Below are 25,084 nucleotides of genomic sequence, written 5' to 3'. Positions count from 1 at the left end.
ATTTTTTTTCTCCCGTTGCAACGCATGGGCCTTTTTGCTAGTTGAGAATAATTTACCATAATATTATCTAGGAGTTTAGTAGCTTCTCCTAAAGTGATTTCCATAAAAGTGCCTCCCGCGGCCGAATCTAAAAGATTTCTAGAAGCAAATTCAATCCGGCATAAAAATTTTGTATAATCATCCACAAGTTCAAACCATGAGTAGGGCAATTACGTATCATTAATTTCATCCTCTCCCAAGCTTGTGCAACATGTTCATCATCAAGTTGCTTAAAATTCATAATATCGTTTCTAAGAGAGATGATCTTAGCGAGAGGAAAATACTTAGAGATAAAAGCATCTTTGCACTTGTTCCAAGAATCAATACTATTTTTAGGCAAAGACGAAAACCAAGTTTTAGCACGATCTCTAACCGAAAAAGGAAATAGCTTCAATTTAACAATATCATTATCAACATCTTTCTTCTTCTGCATATCACACAAATCAACAAAGCTATTTAGATGAGTAGCGGCATCTTCACTAGGAAGGCCTGCGAATTGATCTTTCATGACAAGATTCAACAAGGCAGCATTGATTTCACATAACTCAGTATCGGTAAGAGGAGCAATCGGAGTGCTAAGGATATCATTATTGTTGGTATTGGTAAAGTCGCACAATTTGGTATTATCCTGAGCCATCGTGACAAACAAGCAATCCAACACACGAGCAAACAAAAAGCAAGCGAAAAAGAGGCAAACAAAAAAGAGAGGGCGAATAAAATGGCAAGGGTGAAGTGGGGGAGAGGAAAACGAGAGGCAAATGGAAAATAATGTAATGCGGGAGATAAGGGATTTGTGATGGGTACTTGGTATGTTGACTTTTGCGTAGACTCCCTGGCAACGGCACCAGAAATCTTCTTTGCTACCTCTTGAGCACTGCGTTGGATTTCCTTGAAGAGGAAAGGGTGATGCAGCAAAGTAGCGTAAGTATTTCCCTCAGTTTTTGAGAACCAAGGTATCAATCCAGTAGGAGGATACGCGCGAGTCCCTCGTACCTACACAAAACAAATAACTCCTCGCAACCGACGTGAAGGGGTTGTCAATCCCTTCACGGTCACTTACGAGAGTGAGATCTGATAGATATGATAGGATAATATTTTTGGTATTTTTGTGTAAAGATGCAAAGTAAAATAAAAGCAAAGGAAATAACTAAGTGTTGGAAGATTAATTGATGAAGATAGACCTGGGGGCCATAGATTTCACTAGTGGCTTCTCTCAAGAGCATAAGTATTTTACGGTGGGTGAACGAATTACTGTTGAGCAATTGACAGAATTGAGCATAGTTATGAGAATACCTAGGTATGATCATGTATATAGGCATCACGTCCGAGACAAGTAGACCGACTCCTTCCTGCATCTACTACTATTACTCCACTCATTGACCGCTATCCAGCATGCATCTAGAGTATTAATTACATGAAAACAGAGTAACGCCTTAAGTAAGATGACATGATGTAGAGGGATAAATTCATGCAATATGATAAAAAAAACCATCTTGTTATCCTCGATGGCAACAATACAATATGTGCCTTGCTGCCCCTACTGTCACTGGGAAAGGACACTGCAAGATTGAACCCAAAGCTAAGAACTTCTCCCATTGCAAGAAAGATCAATCTAGTAGGCCAAACCAAACTGATAATTCGAAGAGACTTGCAAAGATAACCGATCATACATAAAATAATTCAGAGAAGATTCAAATATTGTTCATATATAATCTTGATCATAAACCCACAATTCATCGGTCTCAACAAACACACCGCAAAAAGAAGATTACATCGAATAGATCTCCACGAGAGAGGGGGAGAACATTGTATTGAGATCCAAAAAGAGAGAAGAAGCTGATAATCCCCAAGTGTAAGGAATCATCGTAGCACTTTCCAAAGGTGGAAGTGATAAGTATGGAGTGTCGAACCCACAAGGAGCTAAAGGTAAGATCAATATTCTCTCAAGCCCTATCTGCCACTGATACGACTCTACGTGCACCGGACGTTTGCTTCCAACTAGCAACGAGAAATAAAACTACGTTGTGGGTATGAAGAGGATAACTTTGCATGGTATCGGAGAGCTAAAACATAAAAGTAGGTGTTGTTATCATAAAGTTAGAATATATTACTTAGTATTATAAATAGCGAGTGTGGAATACTAGTGGATCGATGTGTGGAATTGTCCTAGGCAATTGTTAACAAGACCGGTAATCACTATTGCAGTTTCACATGAGGGAGAGGCATAAGCTAACGTACTTTCTCTACTTGGATCATATGCACTTATGATTGGAACTCTAGCAAGTATCCGCAACTACTAAAGATCATTAAGGTAAAACCCAACCATAGCATTAAAGCATCAAGTCCTCTTTATTCCCATACGCAACAATCCCTCTTACTCAGGTTTGTGTTTCAGTCACTCACCAACCCACTATAAGCGGATCATGAACGTATTGCAACACCCTATAGCGGGAATCCCTCACACTTGCGCGACACGAAGGGCACCATAGGATAGCACCAAAGTAAAACATGCAACTCATACCAATCTAGATCATCAATCAACCCAAAGACAAAAGATATCTACTCAAAACATCATAGGATGGCAACACATCATTGGATCATAATATGTGGCATAAAGCACCATGTTCAAGTAGGGGATTACAACGGTGTGCGGGAGAGTGGACCGTGTAAAAGAGATGAGGGTGGTGATGATGATGGTGATGTTGATGAAGACGATCACCGTGGCGATGATTCCCCTCCTGATGGCACTCTGGCGCCACCGGAAGAGAGGAGGAGAGGTTCTCCCCCTTGTGCTTCTTCCTCCATGGCCTCCACCTTCTGGTCCCTGGCCTTCATGGTCATGAAAACCCCTCTGGGATACTCCTCCATGGCCTCCGGTGATGATGTCCCCCTCCGGCAGGGTGCCAGAGAGGGCCTAGATTTACTTTCTCGTGGCTACAGAGGCTTGCCGCGATGGAACTTCTGATCCAATCTCTGTTCTGGAAGTTTTAGGGTACGAGAGTATATATGGGTGCAAGGAGGACGTCGGAGGAGCTACGGGGGCCCCACGAGGCAGGGGGCGCGCCCTAAGGGGGGCGCGCCCCCCGCCCTCGTGAGCACCTCCCGTATCTCCTGACATAGAGTCCAAGTCTATCTGTTGGCTTTCCCTCCAAAAATAACTTCTCCAGTTGATTTCGTTCCGTTTTGACTCCGTTTGATATTCCTTTTCTTCGAAACACTGAAATAGACAAAAAACAGCAAATCTGGGCTGGGCCTCCGGTTAATAGGTTAGTCCCAAAAATAATATAAAAGTGGAAAATAAAGCCCAAGATAGTCCAAAACAGTAGATAATATAGCATGCAGCAATCAAAAATTACAGATACGTTGGAGACGTATCAGAAGCCATCTAGCTACTAACTATGGACCCGAAGGTCTGGGGTAAACTACTCACACTTCATCGGAGAGGCTATGGTGTTGATGTAGAAGCCCTCCGAGATGGATGCCCCCTCCGGCGGAGCTTCGGAACAGGCCCCAAGATGGGATCTCGTGGGTACAGAAGGTTGCGGCGGTGGAATTAGGTTTTTGGCTCCGTATCTAATCGTTTGCGGGTACGTAGTTATATATAGGAGGAAGGAGTACGTCGGTGGAGCTACAGGGGGCCCACGAGGGTGGAGGGCGCGCCCTTGGAGGGTGGGCGCGCCCCCCTACCTCGTGGCCTCCTCCTTTGTTTCTTGACGTAGGGTCCAAGTCTCCCGGATCATAATCTTCCTAAAAATCACGTTCCCGAAGGTTTCATTCCGTTTAGACTCCGTTTGATATTCCTTTTGTGCGAAACTCTGAAATAGGCAAAAAACAGCAATTCTGCGCTGGGCCTCCGGTTAATATGTTAGTCCCAAAAATAATATAAAAGTGAATAATAAAGCCCAATAATGTCCAAAACAGTAGATAATATAGCATGGAGCAATCAAAAATTACAGATACATTGGAGACGTATCAAACCTATCTTATCCAAGACAAAAACTCTTGCATGGCAGGGGATACGCTAGTAGAATAGTAAAAAAATTAAATTATAAGTTGAAGCAAATGAAGCAGATGTCATGCTTAATTACGAAAAAAGACTTGTCCTTGTGACTTACTGTATCCACTTCGAAGTTCACGTCCAGCTTGATGCTGAAGCGCCTATCATCATCTAGGAAGATTCCGTCGCACAGGCCGCACTCGTCTTTGTAGTATTTGCAAATACGGAAATCCTTTTCGTTGTCAGACATTTCCTATGTTCATAGTTGAAACATTAATTGAAAATTGATCGAAGACAACTCCAGGATACTCAAAATATCTTATAGGACTCATATTGACATGAGCATTCAATAAGCAAAACCAAATCGTAAAATAAATAAGTATTCAAATTAGCATGCATTCAATAAGCAAAAATAAATCATCTCATGCGTCCGTACATCGTCGAATATTATCACTAATAGATACCGAATAGTATCATACATATAACATCACTAATACAACTAAAACCCTGGTGCACGACGGGTATCGGCGCGGGCGGTGGACACCAAAAGAGAAGGAACCATCACAGGATCCTAGCTCCAGTGAGATCCCTGGAGAACCTGCCATGTATTGGAGAACCTGTGCTCCAACGCAAACAAGTAGCGATGGACGTGCGTGTCCTCCTCACTGACATGGTGACACACCACCTCCACGGGGTCCTCGAGCCTCTGGACCGTCACTGGCCCACGCGACCGCCACAAAAGAAGGTTCGGGTCAACGATAGGCTAGCTCCTCACCAACCTGCGCCCCCCGGTAGGTAGCGCCTCCCAGTACCACCCCGGCGGAGCCCAGTCCCGGACATGGCCCATCTGGTGACGCAGGTGTCCTCCGCCGAGTCGACGACGAGGATGCGGGATAGGCATCGTCAACGTCAATGCACGAAAAATTGCTTTAACTAAAAAAATAACAACAAATGTGACATGTTCAACTAGTTCTATTAATTCAACTAGTTCTTACGATTAAATCTAGTCAATTATTTCTATACCTAATAAAACGAATAATGACGTAAAAAAAGGCCTATGCTTTGCAGGAACGTTGACTCCTTCCCGGTGCGGCAAATCCCGGGCACTTGATATGTCCTAGTTTGTAGCACAAGTCATGCCGAAATTCATGGAAAATTACGGCATGACTTTTGCTAAGAAGTGGACAAATCGAGAACCTGAAATTTGCTGGAACGGAAGCGAATCAACATTCCAGTAAAACATAGGCCACTCGGCTTCATTTCCTGGAAACAACAAAGCCACTTGGGCACAATCGAACCACTTCAATAATGGAATATGCAAGTGAATATCAATGACATATATCATATAACAACAATATGCAAATGAAATTATTGTTTAGGCATTTTCATAAAAATTTGCCCTAGCTAATTTCCTAAAAAAATTGCTAATCATTTTTCCTAAATGCTAAAAAATGCCTACTGCCCTAAACAAATCTCGGGTTCATATGAACCTGTTCATATGAACATCAACACAGCATCAACACATATATAAATTGCCCTAGTAGAGAGAGAGAGAGGAGGGTAGGGAAGAGGAGAGGCAGAGCCTTACAGTGACTGCGGCAAGGGAGGGGCGGGCGACGTCGAGGTCGGGGTCGGGGCTCGGGCGCGCGGCGGAGGGTGGCGTCAAGGTCGGGGTCGGGGGCAGCGCCGAGGTCGGGGTCGGAGGCGGCGTCGAATCCGGGGTCGGGGCCGATGGGCAACGGCGGCGGCGAGAGCGGAGGAGTTGCGATTTGGGGGAAGTGGCCGTTGGGAAAAACGAATCAAGCGGTTTAGTCAGAAGTAGCAGTAGCGCGTTCCTGGAAGTGCGCTACTGCTAACATAGCTAAAGCGCGTTCCTGGATACGCGCTACTGCTAAACCATTCTCTTTTTTCCACTTTTTCATTTATTTTTCTTTACATTTTATTTTTTTCCTTTCACCTTTTTGTATTTCTTTCATTTTCATTTAATTTTCTATTTGTTTTCCATTTAATTTTATTTACTTTAGCAGTAGCGCCTCTCAGCATAAACGCGCTGCTACAAAGCAAATAGCGCTAGCGCGGCTCGGCAAAGATCGCTACTACTATGTGCAGGCTATCGGCTAAGCCGTGGGAATTTTAGTAGTAGCGCTTTTGTACTCGGGCGCGCTACTACTATAACTGTATCTGTAGCGCCGTTTACAACACCGCGCTGCTGCTAATTAGCACCAGCGTGCGTTTTTGGCCCGCGCTACTGCTAATGTTTTGTGCATAAGCTTTTCCCTAGTAGCGTTCGTTTGATATCCCTTTTTTGCGAAACACTGAAATAGGCAAAAAAACAATAATTCTGGGCTGGGCCTCCGGTTAATAGGTTAGTTCCAAAAATAATATAAAAGTGTAAAATAAAGCCCATTAACATCCAAAACAGAATATAATATAGGATGAAGCAATCAAAAATTATAGATATGTTGGAGACGTATCAAGCATCCCCAAGCTTAATTCCTGCTCGTCCTCGAGTAGGTAATGATAAAAACAGAATTTTTGATGCGGAATGCTACTTGGCATAATTTTTAATGTAATTCTCTTAATTGTGGTATGAATATTCAGTTCTGAAAGATTCAAGACAAAATTTTAATGTTGACATAAAAATAATAATACTTCAAGCATACTAACTAAGCAAGCATGTCTTCTCAAAATAACATGGCCAGAGAAAGTTATCCCTACAAAATCATATGATCTGGCTATGCTCTATCTTCACCACACAAAATATTTAAATCATGCACAACCACGAGGACAAGCCAAGCAATTGTTTCATACTTTTGGTGTTCTCAAACTTTTTCAATCTTCACGCAATACATGAGCGTGAGCCATGGATATAGCACTATATGTGGGATAGAATGGTGGTTGTGGAGAAGACAAAAAGGGAGAAGATAATCTCACATCAACTAGGCGTATCAACGGGCTATGGAGATGCCCATTAATAGGTATCAATGTGAGTGAGTAGGGATTGCCATGCAATGGATGCACTAGAGCTATAAGTATATGAAAGCTCAACAAAAGAAACTAAGTGGGTGTGCATCCAACTCGCTTGCTCACGAAGACCTAGGGCATTTTGAGGAAGCCCATCATCGGAATATACAAGCCAAGTTCAATAATGAAAAATTCCCACTAGTATATGAAAGTGATATCATAGGAGACTCTCTATCATGAAGATCATAGTGCTACTTTGAAGCACAAGTGTGGTAAAAGGATAATAACATTGTCCCTTCTCTCTTTTTCTCTCATTTTTTTATTTGGGCCTTTTCTCCCTTTTTTATGGCCTCTTTTGTTTCTTTATTTTTTTCGTCCGGTGTCTCATCACGACTTGTGAGGGAATCATAGTCTCCATCATCCTTTCCTCACCTTGGCCAATGCTCTAAAAATGATGATCATCACACTTTTATTTACTTACAACTCAACAATTACAACTCAATACTTAGAACAAAATAAGACTCTATGTGAATGCCTCCGGCGGTGTACCGGGATATGCAATGAATCAAGAGTGACATGTATGAAAGAATTATGAACGATGGCTTTGCCACAAATACGATATCAACAACATGATCATGCAAAGCAATATGACAATGATGGAGCGTGTCATAATAAATGGAACGGTGGTAAGTTGCATGGCAATATATCTCGGAATGGCTTTGGAAATGCCATGATAGGAAGGTATGGTATCTGTTTTCAGGAACGTATATGGTGGGTGTATGATACCGGCGAAAAGTGTGCGGTAATAGAGAGGCTAGCAATGGTGGAAGGAAGAGAGTGCGTATAATCCATGGACTCAACATTAGTCATAAAAAACTCATATACTTGTTGCAAATATCTACAAGTTATCAAAGCAAAGTATTACGCACATGCTCCTAGGGGGATAGATTGGTAGGAAAAGACCATCGCTCGTCCCCGACCGCCACTCATAAGGAATACAATCAATAAATAATCATGCTCCGACTTCATCACATAACGGTTCACCATACGTGCATTCTACGGGAATCGCAAACTTTAACACAAGTATTCCTCAAATCCACAACTACTCAACTAGCATGACTCTAATATCACTATCTTTATATCTCAAAACAATTATCAAGCATCCAACTTCTCATAGTATTCAACACACTCATAAGAAAAAAAAATCTTTACTAATCTTGAATGCCTATCATAATTAAAGAAAATTACCGCGCTGTTTTGTAGGACTCTCAAAATGATCTAAGTAAAGCATGAGAGAATAATAGTTTCTATAAAACAAATCCACCACCATTCTCTAAAATATATAAGTGAAGCACTAGAGCAAAACTATATAGCTCAAAAGATATAAGTGAAGCACATAGAGTATTCTAACAAAATTGAAAGTATGTGTGTCTCTCTCAAAAGGTGTGTACAGCAAGGATGATTGTGGTATACTAACAAATAAAGACTCAAATAATACAAGACGCTCCAAGAAAAACACATATCATGTGGTGAATAAAAATATAGCTCCAAGTAAAATTACCAATGGAAGTAGACGAAAGAGGGGATGCCTTCCCGGGCATCACCAAGCTTTGGCTTTTAGGTGTCCTTAGATTATCTTGGGGTGCCATGGGCATCCCCAAGCATAAGATCTTGCCACTCCATGTTTCATAATCCATCAAATCTTTTACCCAAAACTTGAAAACTTCACAACATAAAACTTAGCAGAAAATCTCATGAGCTCCGTTAGCGAAAGAAAACAAAACACCACTTTAAGGTACTGTAATGAGCTCATTCTTTATTTATATTGGTGTTAAACTACTCTATTCCAACTTATCTATGGTTTATAAACTATTTTACTAGCCATAGATTCATCAAAATAAGCAAACAACACACGAAAAACAGAATCTGTCAAAAACAGAACAGTCTGTTGTAATTTGTAACTAACGCAAACGTCTGGAACTCTAAAAATTCAGCCACAATATGAAGAAGTAAATAATTTGTTTATTGATCTGCTGCAATTGGAATCAATATCATATCACGTTCTGATAATTTTTAACAATTGTTTTCGTGAACAGAAAGTTTCTGGAATTTTCAGCAAGATCAAATAACTATCATCCAAGACGATCATATAACTTGGCACAAACACTAATTAAAACATAAAAAAAACCTAAACAGAGGCTAGATCAAATATTTGTTCCTAAACAGAAGCAAAAAGCAAAAAAACTAAAAATAAAATTGGGTTGCCTCCCAACAAGCGCTATCGTTTAACGCCCCTAGCTAGGCATAAAAGCAAGGATAGATCTAGGTATTGCCATCTCTGGAAGGCAATCCATAAGTGGCTCTCATAATAGATTCATAAGGTAATTTTATTTTCTTTCTATGAAAGTGTTCCATGCCTTTCCTTAACGGAAATTGGAGTCTAATATTCCCTTCCTTCATATCAATAATTGCACCAATCGTTCTAAGTAAAGGTCTACGAAGAATAATAGGACATGAAGGATTGCAATCTATATCAAGAACAATAAAATCTATGGGCACATAATTCCTATTTGCAACAATAAGAACATAATTAATTCTTCCCGTAGGTTTCTTAATGGTGGAATCCGCAAGGTGCAAGCTTAAAGAGACATCATCAAATTCATGGAATCCTAGCAAATCACACAAAGTTTTTGGAATCGTGGAAACACTAGCACCCAAATCACACAAAGCATAGCATTCATGATCCTTAATTTTAATTTTAATAGTAGGTTCCCACTCATCATAAAGTTTTCTAGGGATAGAAACTTCCAACTCAAGTTTTTTTTCATGAGATTGCATCAAAGCATCAACGATATGTTTAGTGAAAGCCTTATTTTGGTTATAAGCATGAGGAGAATTTAGCACGGATTGCAACAAGGAAAAACAATCCATCAAAGAGCAATTATCATAATTAAATTCCTTGAAATCCAAAATAGTGGGTTCATTGATACCTAAAGTTTTAACTTCTTCAATCTCACTTTTATCAATTTTAGCATCAAGATCTAAAAACTCCGAATTTTTGGAACGCCTTCTATGTAAAGGTGGATCATATTCAGTCCCATCATTATCAAGATTATATTGCAAAACAAAGATTTAATAGGGGACACATCAATAACTTTTAGATCTTCATCTTTATTCTCAAAATTTTCCGGCTTAGCGGCCATCTTATTAACTAAGGTGGCCTTCTTATCCGAGACTTCAGCTATTAATTTTTCGAGATGAGCAATCTGAGATTTCAAACCATAGAATTCCTTAGACATATCATTGAGGTCTTTATTCATATAACTCATAAAGCTTTTTTGTTCCTTAAGCTCGTTCCTAAAGAAATTATTATGCTCAAACTATAAAGTCATAAAACTCCTGACGTTGCTTTCGATCTCTTCTAACCTTTTAAGGTGAAGATCACAAAATCTAGGTAGAGCCATCGTGATAAGCAAGCAATCCAACACATGAGCAAACAAGAAGCAAGCAAAAAAAGGTGAACGGAAAAGAGAGGGCGAATAAAACAGCAAGGGTGAAGTTGGGGAGAGGAAAGCGAGAGGCAAATGGCAAATACTTTAATGCGGTAGATAAGAGTTTGTGATGGGTACTTGGTATGTTTGACTTTTGCGTAGACTCCCTGGCAACGGCGCCAGAAAACGCACATTGGTGGGAGTCAAATCTTTACTTGACTTGGCGTGAGCCTCCCCGGCAACGGCGCCAGAAATCGCACGTTGGCGGGAGTCAAATCTTTACTTGACTTGGCGTGATCCTCCCCGGCAACGGCGCCAGAAATCCTTCTTGCTACCTCTTGAGCACTGCGTTGGTTTTCCCTTGAATAGGAAAGGGTGATGCAGTAAAGCAGCGTAAGTATTTCCCTCAGTTTTTGAGAACCAAGGTATCAATCCAGTAGGAGGCCACGCACGAGTCCCTCGCACCTACACAAACAAATAAAAACCTCGCAACCAACGCAATAAAGGGGTTGTCAATCCCATCACGATCACTTACGAAAGTGAGATCTGATAGATATGATAAGATAATATTTTTGGTATTTTTATGATAAAGACTAAAAGTAAAGAAAGCAAAATAAACGGCGCCAGAAATAATTAACTAGTTGACGGGAGATTAATATTATGGAAAATAGACCCGGGGGCCATAGGTTTCACTAGTGGCTTCTCTCGAGAGCATAAGTATTACGGTGGGTGAACAAATTACTGTTGAGCAATTGATAGAACTGAGCATAGTTATGAGAATATCTAGGTATGATCATGTATATAGGCATCACATCCGAGACAACTAGACCGACTCCTGCCTGCATCTACTACTATTACTCCACACATCGACCGCTATCCAGCATGCATCTAGAGTATTAAGTTCATAAGAACGGAGTAACGCTTTAAGCAAGATGACATGATGTGAAGGGATAAACTCATGCAATATGATATAAACCTCATCTTGTTATCCTTGATGGCAACAATACAATACGTGCCTTGTTGCCCCTACTGTCACTGGGAAAGGACACCGCAAGATTGAACCCAAAGCTAAGCACTTCTCCCGTTGCAAGAAAGATCAATCTAGTAGGCCAAACCAAACTGATAATTTGAAGAGACTTGCAAACATAACCAATCATACATAAAAGAATTCAGAGAAGATTCAAATATTGTTCATAGATAAACTTGATCATAAACACACAATTCATCGGTCCCAACAAACACACCGCAAAAGAAGATTACATCGAATAGATCTCCACGAGAATCGTGGAGAACTTTGTATTCGGATCCAAAGAGAGAGAAGAAGCCATCTAGCTAATAACTATGGACCCGAAGGTCTGAGGTAAACTACTCACACATAATGGAGAGGCTATGGTGTTGATGTAGAAGCCCTCCGTGATCAATGCCCCCTCCGGCAGGACGCCGGAAAAGGCCCCAAGATGGGATCTCACAGGTACAGAAGGTTGCGGCGGTGGAATTAGGTTTTCGTGGATGCTTCTGTTGGTTTGGGGGTACGTAGGTATATATAGGAGGAAGAAGTACATCGGTAGAGCAACGTGGGCCCCACGAGGGTGGAGGGCGCACCTAGGGGGGTAGGCGCGCCCCCCTACCTCGTGCCCTCCTGGTTGCTTTCTTGACGTAGGGTCCAAGTCCCCTGGATCATGTTTGTTCCAAAAATAATGTTCCCGAAGGTTTCATTCCGTTTGGACTCCGTTTGATATTCTGCGAAACACTGAAATAGGCAAAAACAGCAATTCTGGGCTAGGCCTTCGTTTAATAGGTTAGTCCCAAAAATAATATAAAAGTGTAAAATAAAACTCATTAACATCCAAAACAGAATATAATATAGCATGAAGCAATCAAAAATTATAGATACGTTGGAGACGTATCACACCCCTGCCCTGACGTGGCCGCCCTCTGCCCCCGGCCTCGCCGTCGCTGCCCTCTGCCGTGCCTCGTCGTCGCCGCCCAGTGAGCCCTCCCTTCCCCCGCGCCGCCGCCCCTTCTTGTCTGCTTGCCGCTCGCTGCCGCCACCGCCCCGGCCTGCTCTGCTTTGCCGCGTGCCGCCCCGGCCTGCTCTGCTTTGTCGCGCACCGCCGCCGCCGCCCCGGCCTGCTCTCTGGTGCTTTTTTTCATACACTTTTTTGTTCATTGATGTATGTATGTTGTATGTATATGTATATATATGCGGATGTATGTATGATCCATGGATATGTATGCATTGACGTATGATTTTTTTTGTTCATAGAATTTTTGTTGTCAATTTATGTATATGTTCATATATATATATGTGCATATTTAGAAAAAATTGTGTTGCAAAAGTTACATTTAAGGTTAGTTGATTTAGTGCATTTTAGGTTATTAGTTGTACTGTTAGTGCATTTAGGATAGTAGATTCTAGGTTAGTGGATCGGAGAGGAAAAAGTAAAATAATGAAAAGGAAGAAAAGAGGAAGAAGGAAGAAGGAAGAAGAAGAAAAGGAAGGAGAGGAAAAAGGAAAATAAGAAGAGGAAGAAGGAGAAGAAGAAGGAGAAGAAGAGGACAGGAAGAAGTGGAGAAATAAATAAGAGGAGGAAAAAAGAAGAAGAAAATATATTATTCTATTTTTTCTTCTTCTCCTCTATTCCTTTCTTCTTCTCCTCTTTTTTTCTTCTTTTTTTTCTTCGATCTTCTCCTCTATTCCTTTCTTCTTCTCCTCTTTTTTTCTTCTTCTTCCTCTTCTTATTTTTTATTGGGTATGTCGTTGTCGATATACCCCCTCCCCGATAATTTCGACATGAGGGGGAGGGGGGTCGATAAATAATAGAACTAGTTAAGCTAATTTATTTTATTTCTAGTAAGTGCTTAGTAGTTGAACTAGTTGATTTAATAAAACTAGTTTATTTTACTATAGAAGTAGCTTATTTTTAGTAAGTACTACTTTATTTTATTTATAGTAATTAAGTACTTAGTAGTTGAACTAGTTGATTTAATAAAACTACTTTATTTTACTATAGAAGTAGTTTATTTTTAGTAAGTACTACTTTATTTTATTTATAGTAAGTGCTTAGTAGTTGAACTAGTTGATTTAATAAAACTACTTTATTTTACTATAGAAGTAGTTTATTTTTAATAAGTACTAGTTTATTTTATTTATAGTAAGTGCTTAGTAGTTGAACTAGTTGATTTAATAAATTTTACTATAGAAGTAGTTTATTTTTAGCAAGAAAACTAATAGAACTAGTTTATTTTTTAGTTCAAGCAATTATTCCCGCATCGACGTCGACGATGCCTATCCCGCATCCTCGCCGTCAACTCAGCGGAGGAGGCCTGCTTCATCAGAGGGGCCATGTCCGGGACTGGGCTCCGCCGGGCTGGTATTGGGAGGTGCTACCTTCCGGGGGGCGTAGGTTGGTGAGGAGCCAGCCCGTCGTTGACCCGATCCTTGTTTGGTGGCGGTCGCATGGGCCAGTGACGATGCCGAGGCTTCCGGACACCGCGGAGGTGGTACATCACCGTGTCAGCTAGGAGGACGAGCACGTTCGTCGCTACGTGGTTGCGTTGGAGGGCAGGTTCGACAATACCTGGCAGGTTCTTCAAGGATCTCACTGGAGTGATCTTGTGATGGTTCCTTCTCTTTGGGTGTCCACCGACCGCACCGATACCCGTCAGGCGCTACGGTTCTAGCTGTATTAGCGATACTATATGTATGATAGTATTCGAGGTGTATTAGTGATAATATTCGACGATGTATGGACGCAAGAGATGATGTAGTTTTGCTTATAATTGAATGCATGCTAATTGGAATACTACTTTATTTTACGATTTGGTTTTGCTTATTGAATGCTCAGAGTGGAACTTTGAATGCTAAAATTGGAGAGCACTATGCAAGCGTATGCATTTGATTAGTTGATAGCTTATAGGGTTTTTGTTTTTGCAGAAATCTAGGAGCCCCCTCCATCATCCCCGCTGCCGTCCCCATCACCGACCCCCCTCCGACCTCGAGGTGAGACCAGCCAAATCTCCATGTCAATATGAGTCCTATAGGATATTTTGAAATGTTTTTGCTCATATTTTCAACCACTGAAATGTAATGGCCATCAAGTTTGAATGCGCATATGATGTAGATAAAAACATGTATATTTCCATTCCGGCGAATTTTAGGCTCTCGATATGTCCTTTTTTAGAAAGATAATTAAACGATATTTCGGGTTGACTTTAAGTCTGTCGAGTCTCCACCATATATGAGAGGACGAAGAATCCCGACTGTTGTCGTGGGGGTAGCTTCTCCTTCGTTCCCGTGTGCTAGACAATTTGGTGTAATGCACTCGGGAACGAAAGGAGGAGCTACTATCACCGACGGTCGCAAATGTCAGAGAGGAATCAGTGAGGGAGAGTCTCCACCATATATATATATGAGAGGACGAAGAATCCCAACTGTTGTCGTGGCGGTAGCTTCTCCTTCATTCCCGTGTGCTAGACAATTTGGTGTAATGCACTCGGGAATGAAAGGAGGAGCTACGCCATCACCGACGGTCGAATATGTACACCACGTGAGCTGGGAGTTTTCAAGAAAAGACTCGACAGACCGATAGTCAGCCCGTGATGAATAATAATGATCTAATTTAGGTTTTTAGTACATATATTTAATTGTACAAGTTTAATATTTGAATTATGAACATAGGAAATGTCATACTCGGACGACGAAAGTCTCCCGGGGGAGTGCTACTGGTGCCACGACAACCGAGGTCTGTGCGACAGGCCTCACCTAGACGAAGATCGGCGCTTCAGCATTAAGCTTGAGGAGATCTTCAATATTAAAACGGTACGCAACGACGACAAGTGTTTTTTTCATAATTAAGCATGACTTCAACTATTTCAACGTGTAATTTTCATCTTTTACAATTCGAATAGCTTATCCCATGCCATGCAAGACGCTATGTCTTGGAGAGGATGGGTTTTGAAGACCATGAAAGGATGGAAACACAGAAAATTCACCTAAGGACCCATCATGGTATGGATTTCGAAGTAAAAATGTATAATTCTGAGAGCGTAACCCATTTTGGTTGCAAAAAATAGGAAGCACTTTGCAAGATTTATGGTTTTCATGATGATATACTTGTCACCATGGATCTTGATGATCCTAAAATCGAGCAAGACAATATGGACATTTGGGTCCTTGTTGATACGCCTCCAATTCTACCGCTATGTGAGTTTCTCAAACATAGTTATTAACTAATTTATATTGTTTATTTCAAAATAGTTGACAGCTTATTTCCATTGACAGCTTATTCTCATTCTTCAAAGAATGTGCGGAAGATGGTAGACAAAACCCACTACACGGATGGCTCCGAATTAACTTATCAGGAGAAAAATCATCTGATTGCATTTTGTACTGATATTGAGAATTACAATATCTACAATCAAACTCCTCAACATTATGGTCAATACGTGCCACTAGTGCACATGTTGAACTACGGTAACTACCATGGAGATACCCTGGTAAGATTTTTTTACTATTACGACATCCGTGCATCTTTTGCGTACTTCTAAAACTAGTACATCATTGCTAACTATGAAGTTATTACTATGTTTTTCAACAGAGAATCCCGATGGATTGCGTGCCTCATTTGATGTATCAAAATGGTAGCCTTGATGTTTTGAACATACATCCAGGTCATCCTACGAATCTGAACTGTCCATACCGGATTTCTAAAAGAAGTGGAGACATGCCAATCAAAAAATGGAAAAAATGTATGGACAGTCGTAAGGAAGTTCTTGGAAGCAAAAGGAAGCGAAGCGCAAGAATTGGAGACAGGATGATCTCCATTCTCCATAATGGAGAGTCAGGGTCTATATTGTTTTATGCTATTTTACCTTAAAAAGGGTATTTAGGTCCTACCTAATACTGATGATCATGTGCTAAGAACAATTAAGTAGGGTTGGTTCGATGACTATGAGGATAATGATCGTATGACTTGTTATTAATAACGAGTAGAAGTTGTATGATGATGATTAGTAGGACTTGTTATTATGATGATGCATGATGCGAGCACGAAGAGTTATTATATATCAGTGGGTGAAATGAACATGGATTGGATTGAAGTGAAGGCAACATGCATGTGGTGCATGTCGAAAGTAGTACAATCCAAACTTGATCAAGTTAGGATTAGTATTACTTTGGACATGAACCACATGTTGCCTTCACATCAATCTAAGCCATGTTTAGGCATAGCAGTAGCGTTGGTAAACCAAGCACGGAGATAAGAGAGGACAATTCTCTATGTTAGCTAGCTAACAAACTAAATTAACCCCCAGAACCCCTAAACCACCCCCTTTAAAAAAAAACTCAACTCCTGCCAGCTGCTGACACGTGGATGTCTTTTGGTCCCGGTTGGTGCCACCAACCGGGACCAAAGGCCCTCTTGCCTGGTCTTGCCGGAGCGGCCACGTGGAGGCCCATCTGTTCCAGTTCGTGTAAGAACCGGGACTAAAGGCCTAGGGCATTAGTAACTACCTTTTAGTCTTGGTTTCAGAACCAGGACAGATGGGCCTTACGAACCGGGACAAATGGCCCTTTTTCTACAAGTGGTGGTACGTACGTACAGGCGACCATGGCCGGCAGCAGCCGCGGAAGAGCGCCGGTCGACCACTCACCGCGGGCGCTGCCCACCGCTCTCAGCGCTACTAGGTCTGCACGTTCACCCTTGATTACCCCACCTTCTTTGTTGCTCGAGTCTTTGTCCAACTCCGTTTGGTACTTCTGATTTCATCTCAAGTTTATCTAGTTAATTATGATGGATTTTCCAAACTGAGATCCAGTACAAGGCTAGACGATGAACTCAACGTTGTTCAACTCTGATGTGGCTTGTCGTAGGCATTAAAAATCATGAAGCTTGATTATTTTCTCAATAAATCTAATTGGTCCTTCTTGTTTGCCTCACACAGCATTTCTGTATGAATTCTTTCTTCTGCTCTACTAACCTTAAATTTTTCACATTGAAAGAAAAGTCGCTGTTGCTGCTGGCAGGCCATCCGCTTCAGGCTCTCCCTCACCTCCTTTGCATGAACACCGTGATTGGACAGACCTCCTCGACGTCATGCTTCACCAAGTGATTGTTCTCCTGAGTTCATTCCATGACTTCCTCGCCTTCGCTGGCACCTGCAAATCTTGGCGCTCCACGGGCTCTTCTTTTCCATCTATATATACATCCACCTTTCCCCCGCCCCACCTCAAACCTGATGCCCGTTATGCTCGTCGACCGCGGCGCAGTGCCACGCGCATCCTTTTGTCGCAATGCAAATGGGAGCTTGTTGATCCTTCTAGGACAGCTTTGTCCCCTCGATGTTTGGCCCCGCGAAATGCTCAGCGGGTGTTAGGTTCCTCATACGGGTATCTTATATTCCCCATACCCGTACCCGCCCCGCAAAATGATCATGCGGGGATGAGCGGCAAAAAGTTCAGCGCGCTATTTAGGTTCCTCATACGGGTATGTTATATTCTTTGATCAGACACACTGCCTACTTGTCAATGCGTACACTGGCACTAAAACGAAATCTCCCAAACTCCAACGTGGCAACAAATTTGAGAACTACTATTATGGGATTCTTACGGCTCCACTCAATTCGTCCAACTCGTGTCTTCTCTCCTTTGTTCGAACACCTCTATGGTCCAGTGGAAGTCTGGAACACACTCATGGGTTGAGCAGCCAATTGCTTCTTGTGGTGCTTGCATCCTTCAGATCGTGTTCTTCAAAGGTCAGATGTTTGCCATCGGTTTTCTTCAGAGGATCCACATTATGCAATTTTTGCCTCAACTTGCCATGCATGAAGTAGCAGTTGTGAGGGGAGGGGACATGGTTACTGGCCACCATTTCAAGCCATGGTTGGTGGTATGTGGCGAGAGGCTTCTCCTGGTTGACCTATTGGTAGTCTCTGACGAACTATATGGCATCCAAGCGAAGTTTCGAGTCTTTCACCTTGACATGTCAACGGAACCAGCCAAGTGGGTGGAGATAGAGAAGTTGGAGAATTGGACACTCTTTATTACCTTTGATAGGAGGAACCCTACATTTTCTTGCATGAGCCCCGAGAGGTGGGGAGGAAAGAGCAACTGCATTTATGTTGCGAGACCTATTGAAGGTTTGGATGAACCTTGGACTGCGATCGAGCTTGGTCAACCAGTGCCGAGCAGAACCAGAGCCATTTCATCCAGTCTAATGAGACCGCCGGGGGATGATGGCCATTACAGTCAACTGGAGAACCTATGGGTGCTCCGGGGCTCTGTTTATGATTTTGGACAGTGAGCCATTATTGTTGAGAAATGATATTATCACACATATTATCACACACTTCATATAACGTGTATGCACCCGTCGTCCAACATTGCTTTGAGATTCCTGCTACATTTTGTTGTTTGGGCAAAGTTTGTCTTATTTCAGAGTATTACGTAATGTTTTATCAGCACTGCTATACACACGATGTCCTCTGGCCGATTTATGCACGATGTTATTAATCAAGCTGTTGGTGTTAGGAAGCAGCATCCACAACCTCATCCGATCCGATAATGCATCGTGCAGAAATCGGTCATGCACGTGGTGCACAAAGTAGTTTCGATGTTTTGATTAATTTCTTTCTTGTTTCAAAATGTATCATAATGCTTTGTTGTGTGCCGGCAAATCCACTTTGAAAAAAAGGTGGCACTTCCCATTACTGTTGCCAATCTTGGTGTTTCATGACCTGGCACCAATGGATTTGATACAATATTGTAATCTATGGTTTAAAAAACTCATCCTCGAATTTATGATACATCTTAAAGTTGGGCCAGTTTCTGCATCACAGTTGTTTTAGATTTGTCTAGATACGGATGCATCTAGCGTACTAAGCAGGAGGCAGTTACATGCAAGATGAACCAAGAGAACAGGTGAAACCTTACCAGGGTGGAGGGAGAGAGAGCCTGCCTTGGAGACAACGGCGATGCGGCGGGCGGTGCTTCTCATGAGTCCTTCTCCGGTGGTGTCGCCGCGGCGGTTTCCTCTTCCATGCTGCAAAATTAGACTGACTCTGAAGAGTCCGAGCATGTTCTGGACCCAACTATGATTCAGCAAAACTGCAATATGTCAAAGAAGATTTACGACAACAGCAGATGTATGCAGGCGAATCTGATGCTTTCTGGCAACAAAGTCAATTGGTGTGCAAGCAAAGCTGATTACTAAGTACATCTTTCTGTGCTTTACACTTCTCTTACAACAAAGTAAAATTTGGCAAGTGCTAATGCTACATGGCATCTCCTGTTTCTTATCCAACTTGCAAAAATCCATGCTCTGTGCTGCAAGGGGAAATTTTCGTCAGAGCTTGTAGTCTTGTAGAGCAGCAAGCCATAGTTGCACGCGATGATCACTCGCCATCTGAGTAGAATATGCTCGGATACACCCAGAGGGGTTGCAGATTGGGGCACCAGCTTCTATTGTATTCCATCATAGGACTGCCAGTTGGATCTTCCTCATCGCACACCCCATGCACAATAAAAGAGCGAAGGCCCGCATAGTACAGCGACTTGCTTCTTCCTCCCCAACGTTCTGGGCTCAAGCAAGAAAATGGCCGGCTCCTCACATCACCCCCAACAAATAGTGACCAATTGTCCAGCTGCTTTACCTCCACCCATTTTGCAGGTTTGGTTGACATGTCAAGGTGGTGTATTACAAATACTGTCCGGCCTGAAACATATGTGCTAAAACAGAAAACCATCATAAGCATGTCACCACAGACCACCAGCCAAGGTTTCTCATATGAGCTTGGGGTCAGGTCGCTGACAAACTCAGCTGTTATCTTCTGCAGACCAAGTTGGGGCGACAGCTGCAAAGTGTATATCTCATAGCAATCATCCATTGCGATGAACTGACCATTGAATTCCACAATTTGTTCTATCCATGCATGAGAAAGTTGGAGTTCAGACCAAAAGTCACTTCTGACCGGCCAGTCAAACAAAGATGTTGTAGTGCTGACAAGGAGGTGTGAGTTGGATGATCCAAGGGGAGCTGTCAGGGTGCCACTGAAGTAGATCTCCCTCTCAAATTCGCCGTTGAATGGGAGACGTGGAGGTGAAACCTTCGCACCGCTGAATACATCAACAACAAGACAATGTCCACCACGACAAAAAATTAGTTGACCATAGGAAGTGCCAGCAAAATGCATCTCCTGATAAATTTCTCGAGGAATCTGGCAGCGAAGGGGGACTATCTTGTTGGTCGGATCAATGACTTTGCATGTGTGCAGGTCTTGACGACCATTGTTAGAAGAAAGGTTGGCAGCTTGAACACTGGCATTCAGTTGGACGAGGAGAGGCGGGAATTTGGAGCAGAAGGTATATTTGGATGGGTATGAGCAGAATGCAGCACGCCAAGAGCGGCATGTTGCAGCAAAGGCAAGAATGTCACCGAAGGATCGTGACAAAGCAAGAACGGTGTGAAGTGGGTCATCTGGGAGGTCTGCCCAACAACGGAGCATGGACGGAGCAGGTTGTGTGGACACAGAGGCGGCACGCAGTTTGCTAGGGCTTTGCATTATGGCAAACTCTCTGCAAAACATAACAAGTTGAAGGGCAACGAATTAGAAAGACAAGGCAATGACGAAATGAAAACTGAAAACATAGATAGCCTGTTAGAAGTTAGAACCATGGATAAACATGTGTTGTTCTTTGGGTCTAATGTATGCCCTGTATCAAGACTTGTTATGCACATGTAAAAATATGTGTAATTTTAATGGTTGGTTTTGGGTGGATTCTTCCTTATATTATGGGATTCATTAGGAAAGCCCCCGATTTCATTAGGGAAAACTGTTGAAACTACAAAAGAGAAGCAAAAACAAAAACTTCCAAAAAAAGTGTAAAACACCAAGGGACCATGACTGACCATGGGGTAACGGTCCTTGCTCACAGAGAAAACATATCAGCATCCAACTCATCGGTAGGATTTCACGTTCAAGAATTGATACAATAACAAGAAAAAAAAACATTAATTTCCACTGAAAAAACATATCAGGAAACCATCACCTGAAAGGCTAAAACTCCGTCGCAAGACACCTATGCATCTTCAGACCATGAGATTATAAATGTGACAGTAATGCAAATATGCAACTGCCCGGTACACCGACATATTAATGTATTCTATCTTCCCACTCCATCTAAAGATCGTTCTGTGGTACGCGAAACACACTAATTTTTCCTCAAAACACCGGCCCAAATCAAATTCCGGTCTTCTATAAGTATCAATCAGAGTTTTTTTCTTGATTGGGTATGCGAGATACACAAATTTCTTCTTCTCTGAAAACCACTGTTACTAATCAGAGTTTTGGTACTAAACTGTACACACCTACTGTATATTTTGCCCCAAAATCTTGTGACCCTGGTAACGATAATCAGAGTTCTGTGCTAAGCGATAGGGCTGGATTTAGAGGCAGAAACCAAGATGAACTCAGAATTCAGGGGAAATGAAACTAGGGCTTAGGCCAGAGAGGGAGGCGGGAGGAGGGAGGGGAGAGAGCGCAGGCCTTACAGGGGGGAGGAGGTAGAGGTCGGCCATGACGGCGCTACGGCTGGCTGACGAACGCCGGCGTCTTCTCCGGCGGCAGGTGGTGGCTCCGGCAGACCTCGCCTTCCCTTACGCTTTCACACTGGTCTCTGCTTCTGGTGCTGCTGCTTCCAGAAGCTCTCGTGTCGTCTCCTCTAGCTTATCTGGGTGTGGGCTAACCCTGGGTCGTGCTTGGGCAGCCCATGCTAACGAGTTGAAGTCCTAGACGTTGGCCCACACTTAAAGTCTCCTTCATGTCTCAAAAAAAAAAACTTAAAAAACGAAGACTTAATGGTCTCCCTACATTCAAATTAATTCTAATTTATGTTTTTCCTAAATGTAACCTTTAAAGTTTGACCAAGTTTTATTTATCCGGGTTACTTTGATTCTAGTTTTCTTTTAGTGCTTCTCTCTTTTTCTCTTTTTTTTCTTTTTGTCCTTTTTTCTATTTTCTTTCTTTAAAAAAAATCTTTGTAACACATGAATATTTTTTATGAGGCACATGAACACTTGTAGTTTTTGATATTCTTTTGCATAAACTTTATCAAAATTTCCATTGTTTGACTTGAAACCAAATTTGTTTGCTTTTTTTTCAAGCACGGAGAGACTACAACACTGCTCTTAAAAAACAGAGCTTACACAAGTACTCCCTCCGTTCCAAAATAAGAGACTCAACTTTGTATTAATTTTAGTACAAAGTTCAGTCGCTTATTTTTGAGACGGAGGGAGTAGTATACTTGGAATTGGATTTTTTTTTCTTCGCACTTTATATTTGGTCTCCATGTAGCAATCATGGGACAGGCTATACATCAGTCGATTGAAAACCAATTTATGGTCAGTAAAATTTTTTTCCTGTTGCTCTATTGCATGTGAATTAATCTCACTAGTTTCACAAAAAAAAAAATTAATCTCGCTCGAGGTGATTGACATGGGGAATATATCCGGTGCACCCGCACTTGTGGTGCTACCGGTGCAGCTCCGGTGCACCAGATATTTTACCGATTGACGTGCCGATGGCTGCACTGTTTGCCGCCCCGGATTGAGGTGTCCAGGGCTGCACTGTTGCATGTGATTGATGTGTATCTCATGCAAGCATGGTCCATCACAAATTATGCATGTGATTGGTACCCCAGCGGCCCAGCCTACTCATCGTTGTTTATCCTACAACAGCCCGTTGATGAATAAAACAAAAATAAAGGAAAACAACAAATGAAAATTTTCAAGTGGAGAAAGAATTAGTTAATACACAAAATGATGAAAAACCATAGCACACAATTTACACAAAAACCGTGCTTTTGTACAATATGCAAGAATAAGCATATAGGAGTTGAATTTACGCAAAATCCCTAAGAAGAAATTGGTATTACCCTTTTAAGAAAAAATAAAATAAAATAAAACAAGTATTAAAAAAATTTGCACACAAGTTTTGAAAAAACAAACATATAATAGTGAAAGTTTCAGAAAACAATCTTTTCTAAGAAGTAAAGGGTTAGTGCCACTTGTACTACCATTAGAAAAGAAAATGAAATGAAATGAAAACTAAAAGTAAAACAAAATAAAAAATAAAGTTTTTCCAAGGAAGAATGAATTAGTGGAGTTTGTATTACCCTATCAAAAGAAAAAAAAACAAGATAATGAAGTTTTCTAAGAAGTAATGAACCTTTAAGAAGAACAAAAAACTTTCAAAACTTGCACACAACTTTACACTAAAATTGCACATTTCGGAATATGCAAGAATAAGCATATAATAGTGCACTTTTCACATTCTACGATAATATACGCACATATTATTAGTACCTGCATGTATACTTAAACACACAAAAATTAAAAAATATCTTCTAAGAAGGAATGAATTAGTGATATTAGTATTACCCACTATGAAGAAATAAAGTGAAAACAATAAAAATAACAAAATGTGCACATAATTTAAACAAAAATTATGCTTTTTTATAATATGAAAGCATAGACACGTAATAGTGAAATTTTGCAAAAGAAGATGTTACTAAGAAGTAATGAATTAGTGGTATTGGTATTACCCTTACAGAAGAAATAAATTATATAAAAAACTAAAAAAAATACTTATTTACATTCCATAAATATAAAATAAAAATAAAGAAATAATAAAGAAAGCAAAAAACAAAAGCAAAAAAAAGCATAAAAACAGAAACAACAAAGGGGAAGAGAGGAAGGCTATGTCTCACAGTAATGGGCTTTGGCCCATTAACAAACTGACTGACGGAAATATGAGGTCAGTCAAAAAAACAGCCCAAAACAACGCACAGACCATCCCAGAAAAAATAGATACACAAATCTTAAAGCAGAAATGAACAGCTCAAAAATCAACTGACCCAAAATTAATTTTCAGGCGACTTGCATATAACTAAACTGAGCAATTTTTGGGATTCCTAAAGCTGTAGGCGACTAGGAACAAAGCTTGAGGGATGAAAACTGCAGCTTTAATACTGCAACATAATTCTCGTTGGACTAATTTTTTTTGTACAAAAAACAAATTCTATCGTCCCAAGATCATTCGTGAGGAAAAACATTTTTTCTCCATCGGGAGCTCTGCCGACGCCATATGTTCATGTAGGCTATTCTCTGAACATAAGATGAAACTGAAGATACAGGACACAGGAGGAAGAGCTGTCAATCAACAACACAAGAGCGTACGCATCTGATGTTCTCAGGAGTATATTTGGTGCTCTTCACCTTCCTATATTACGACCAAGCAAAATCTGGTGCGAACTTGAATTTCATCCATTTAGCAATCAGAGAAAATATTCCCGATGAATATACTCCGCCCAAGCATCTGATTAGATACATATGTGCTCTCAGGAGTGCATTTTTCTACTACAAGTACGCGGCCATTTCGATGCACGCAATCTGAAACCAAAGCGTGCACCTGAAGAAGAATCCCTTTCTCATACACTGCCTAATGGGATCCCTTGATTAATTCACAAGGCCCCACTATTCCTCTTGAGGCAAAGCTACACCTGAAACTTGTGAGTTCCAGCAAATAGTTAAACAGC

At 41.4% G+C, this 25,084-nt stretch overlaps 1 protein-coding gene and 1 pseudogene across 1 annotated transcript; one reads left to right on the top strand and one right to left on the bottom strand.

Moving 5' to 3' along the window:
* The first annotated feature begins 17,102 nt into the window (after positions 1-17,102).
* Positions 17,103-18,794, top strand: LOC147957209 (uncharacterized; annotated as a pseudogene).
* Positions 18,795-19,648: 854 nt separating this feature from the next.
* Positions 19,649-22,261, bottom strand: LOC147957208 (putative F-box protein At5g55150). Its single transcript, XM_087534784.1, has 2 exons — positions 22,041-22,261; positions 19,649-21,064 (listed from the first exon to the last, which is right to left on the bottom strand). Exon 2 carries the CDS (start codon positions 21,049-21,051, stop codon positions 19,885-19,887), a length of 1,167 nt encoding a protein of 388 aa, XP_087390910.1. The 5' UTR covers positions 21,052-21,064; positions 22,041-22,261; the 3' UTR covers positions 19,649-19,884.
* Between the last annotated feature and the right edge of the window lie 2,823 nt (positions 22,262-25,084).

Source organism: Triticum urartu, chromosome 7A (assembly GCF_056163025.1).
Source record: "Triticum urartu cultivar PI428250 chromosome 7A, HENAU_Tu73, whole genome shotgun sequence".
NCBI classification, from domain to species: Eukaryota; Viridiplantae; Streptophyta; class Magnoliopsida; order Poales; family Poaceae; genus Triticum; species Triticum urartu.
Note: the sequence above shows the minus strand (reverse complement) of the source record. Positions and strands in the feature narration are given on the sequence as shown.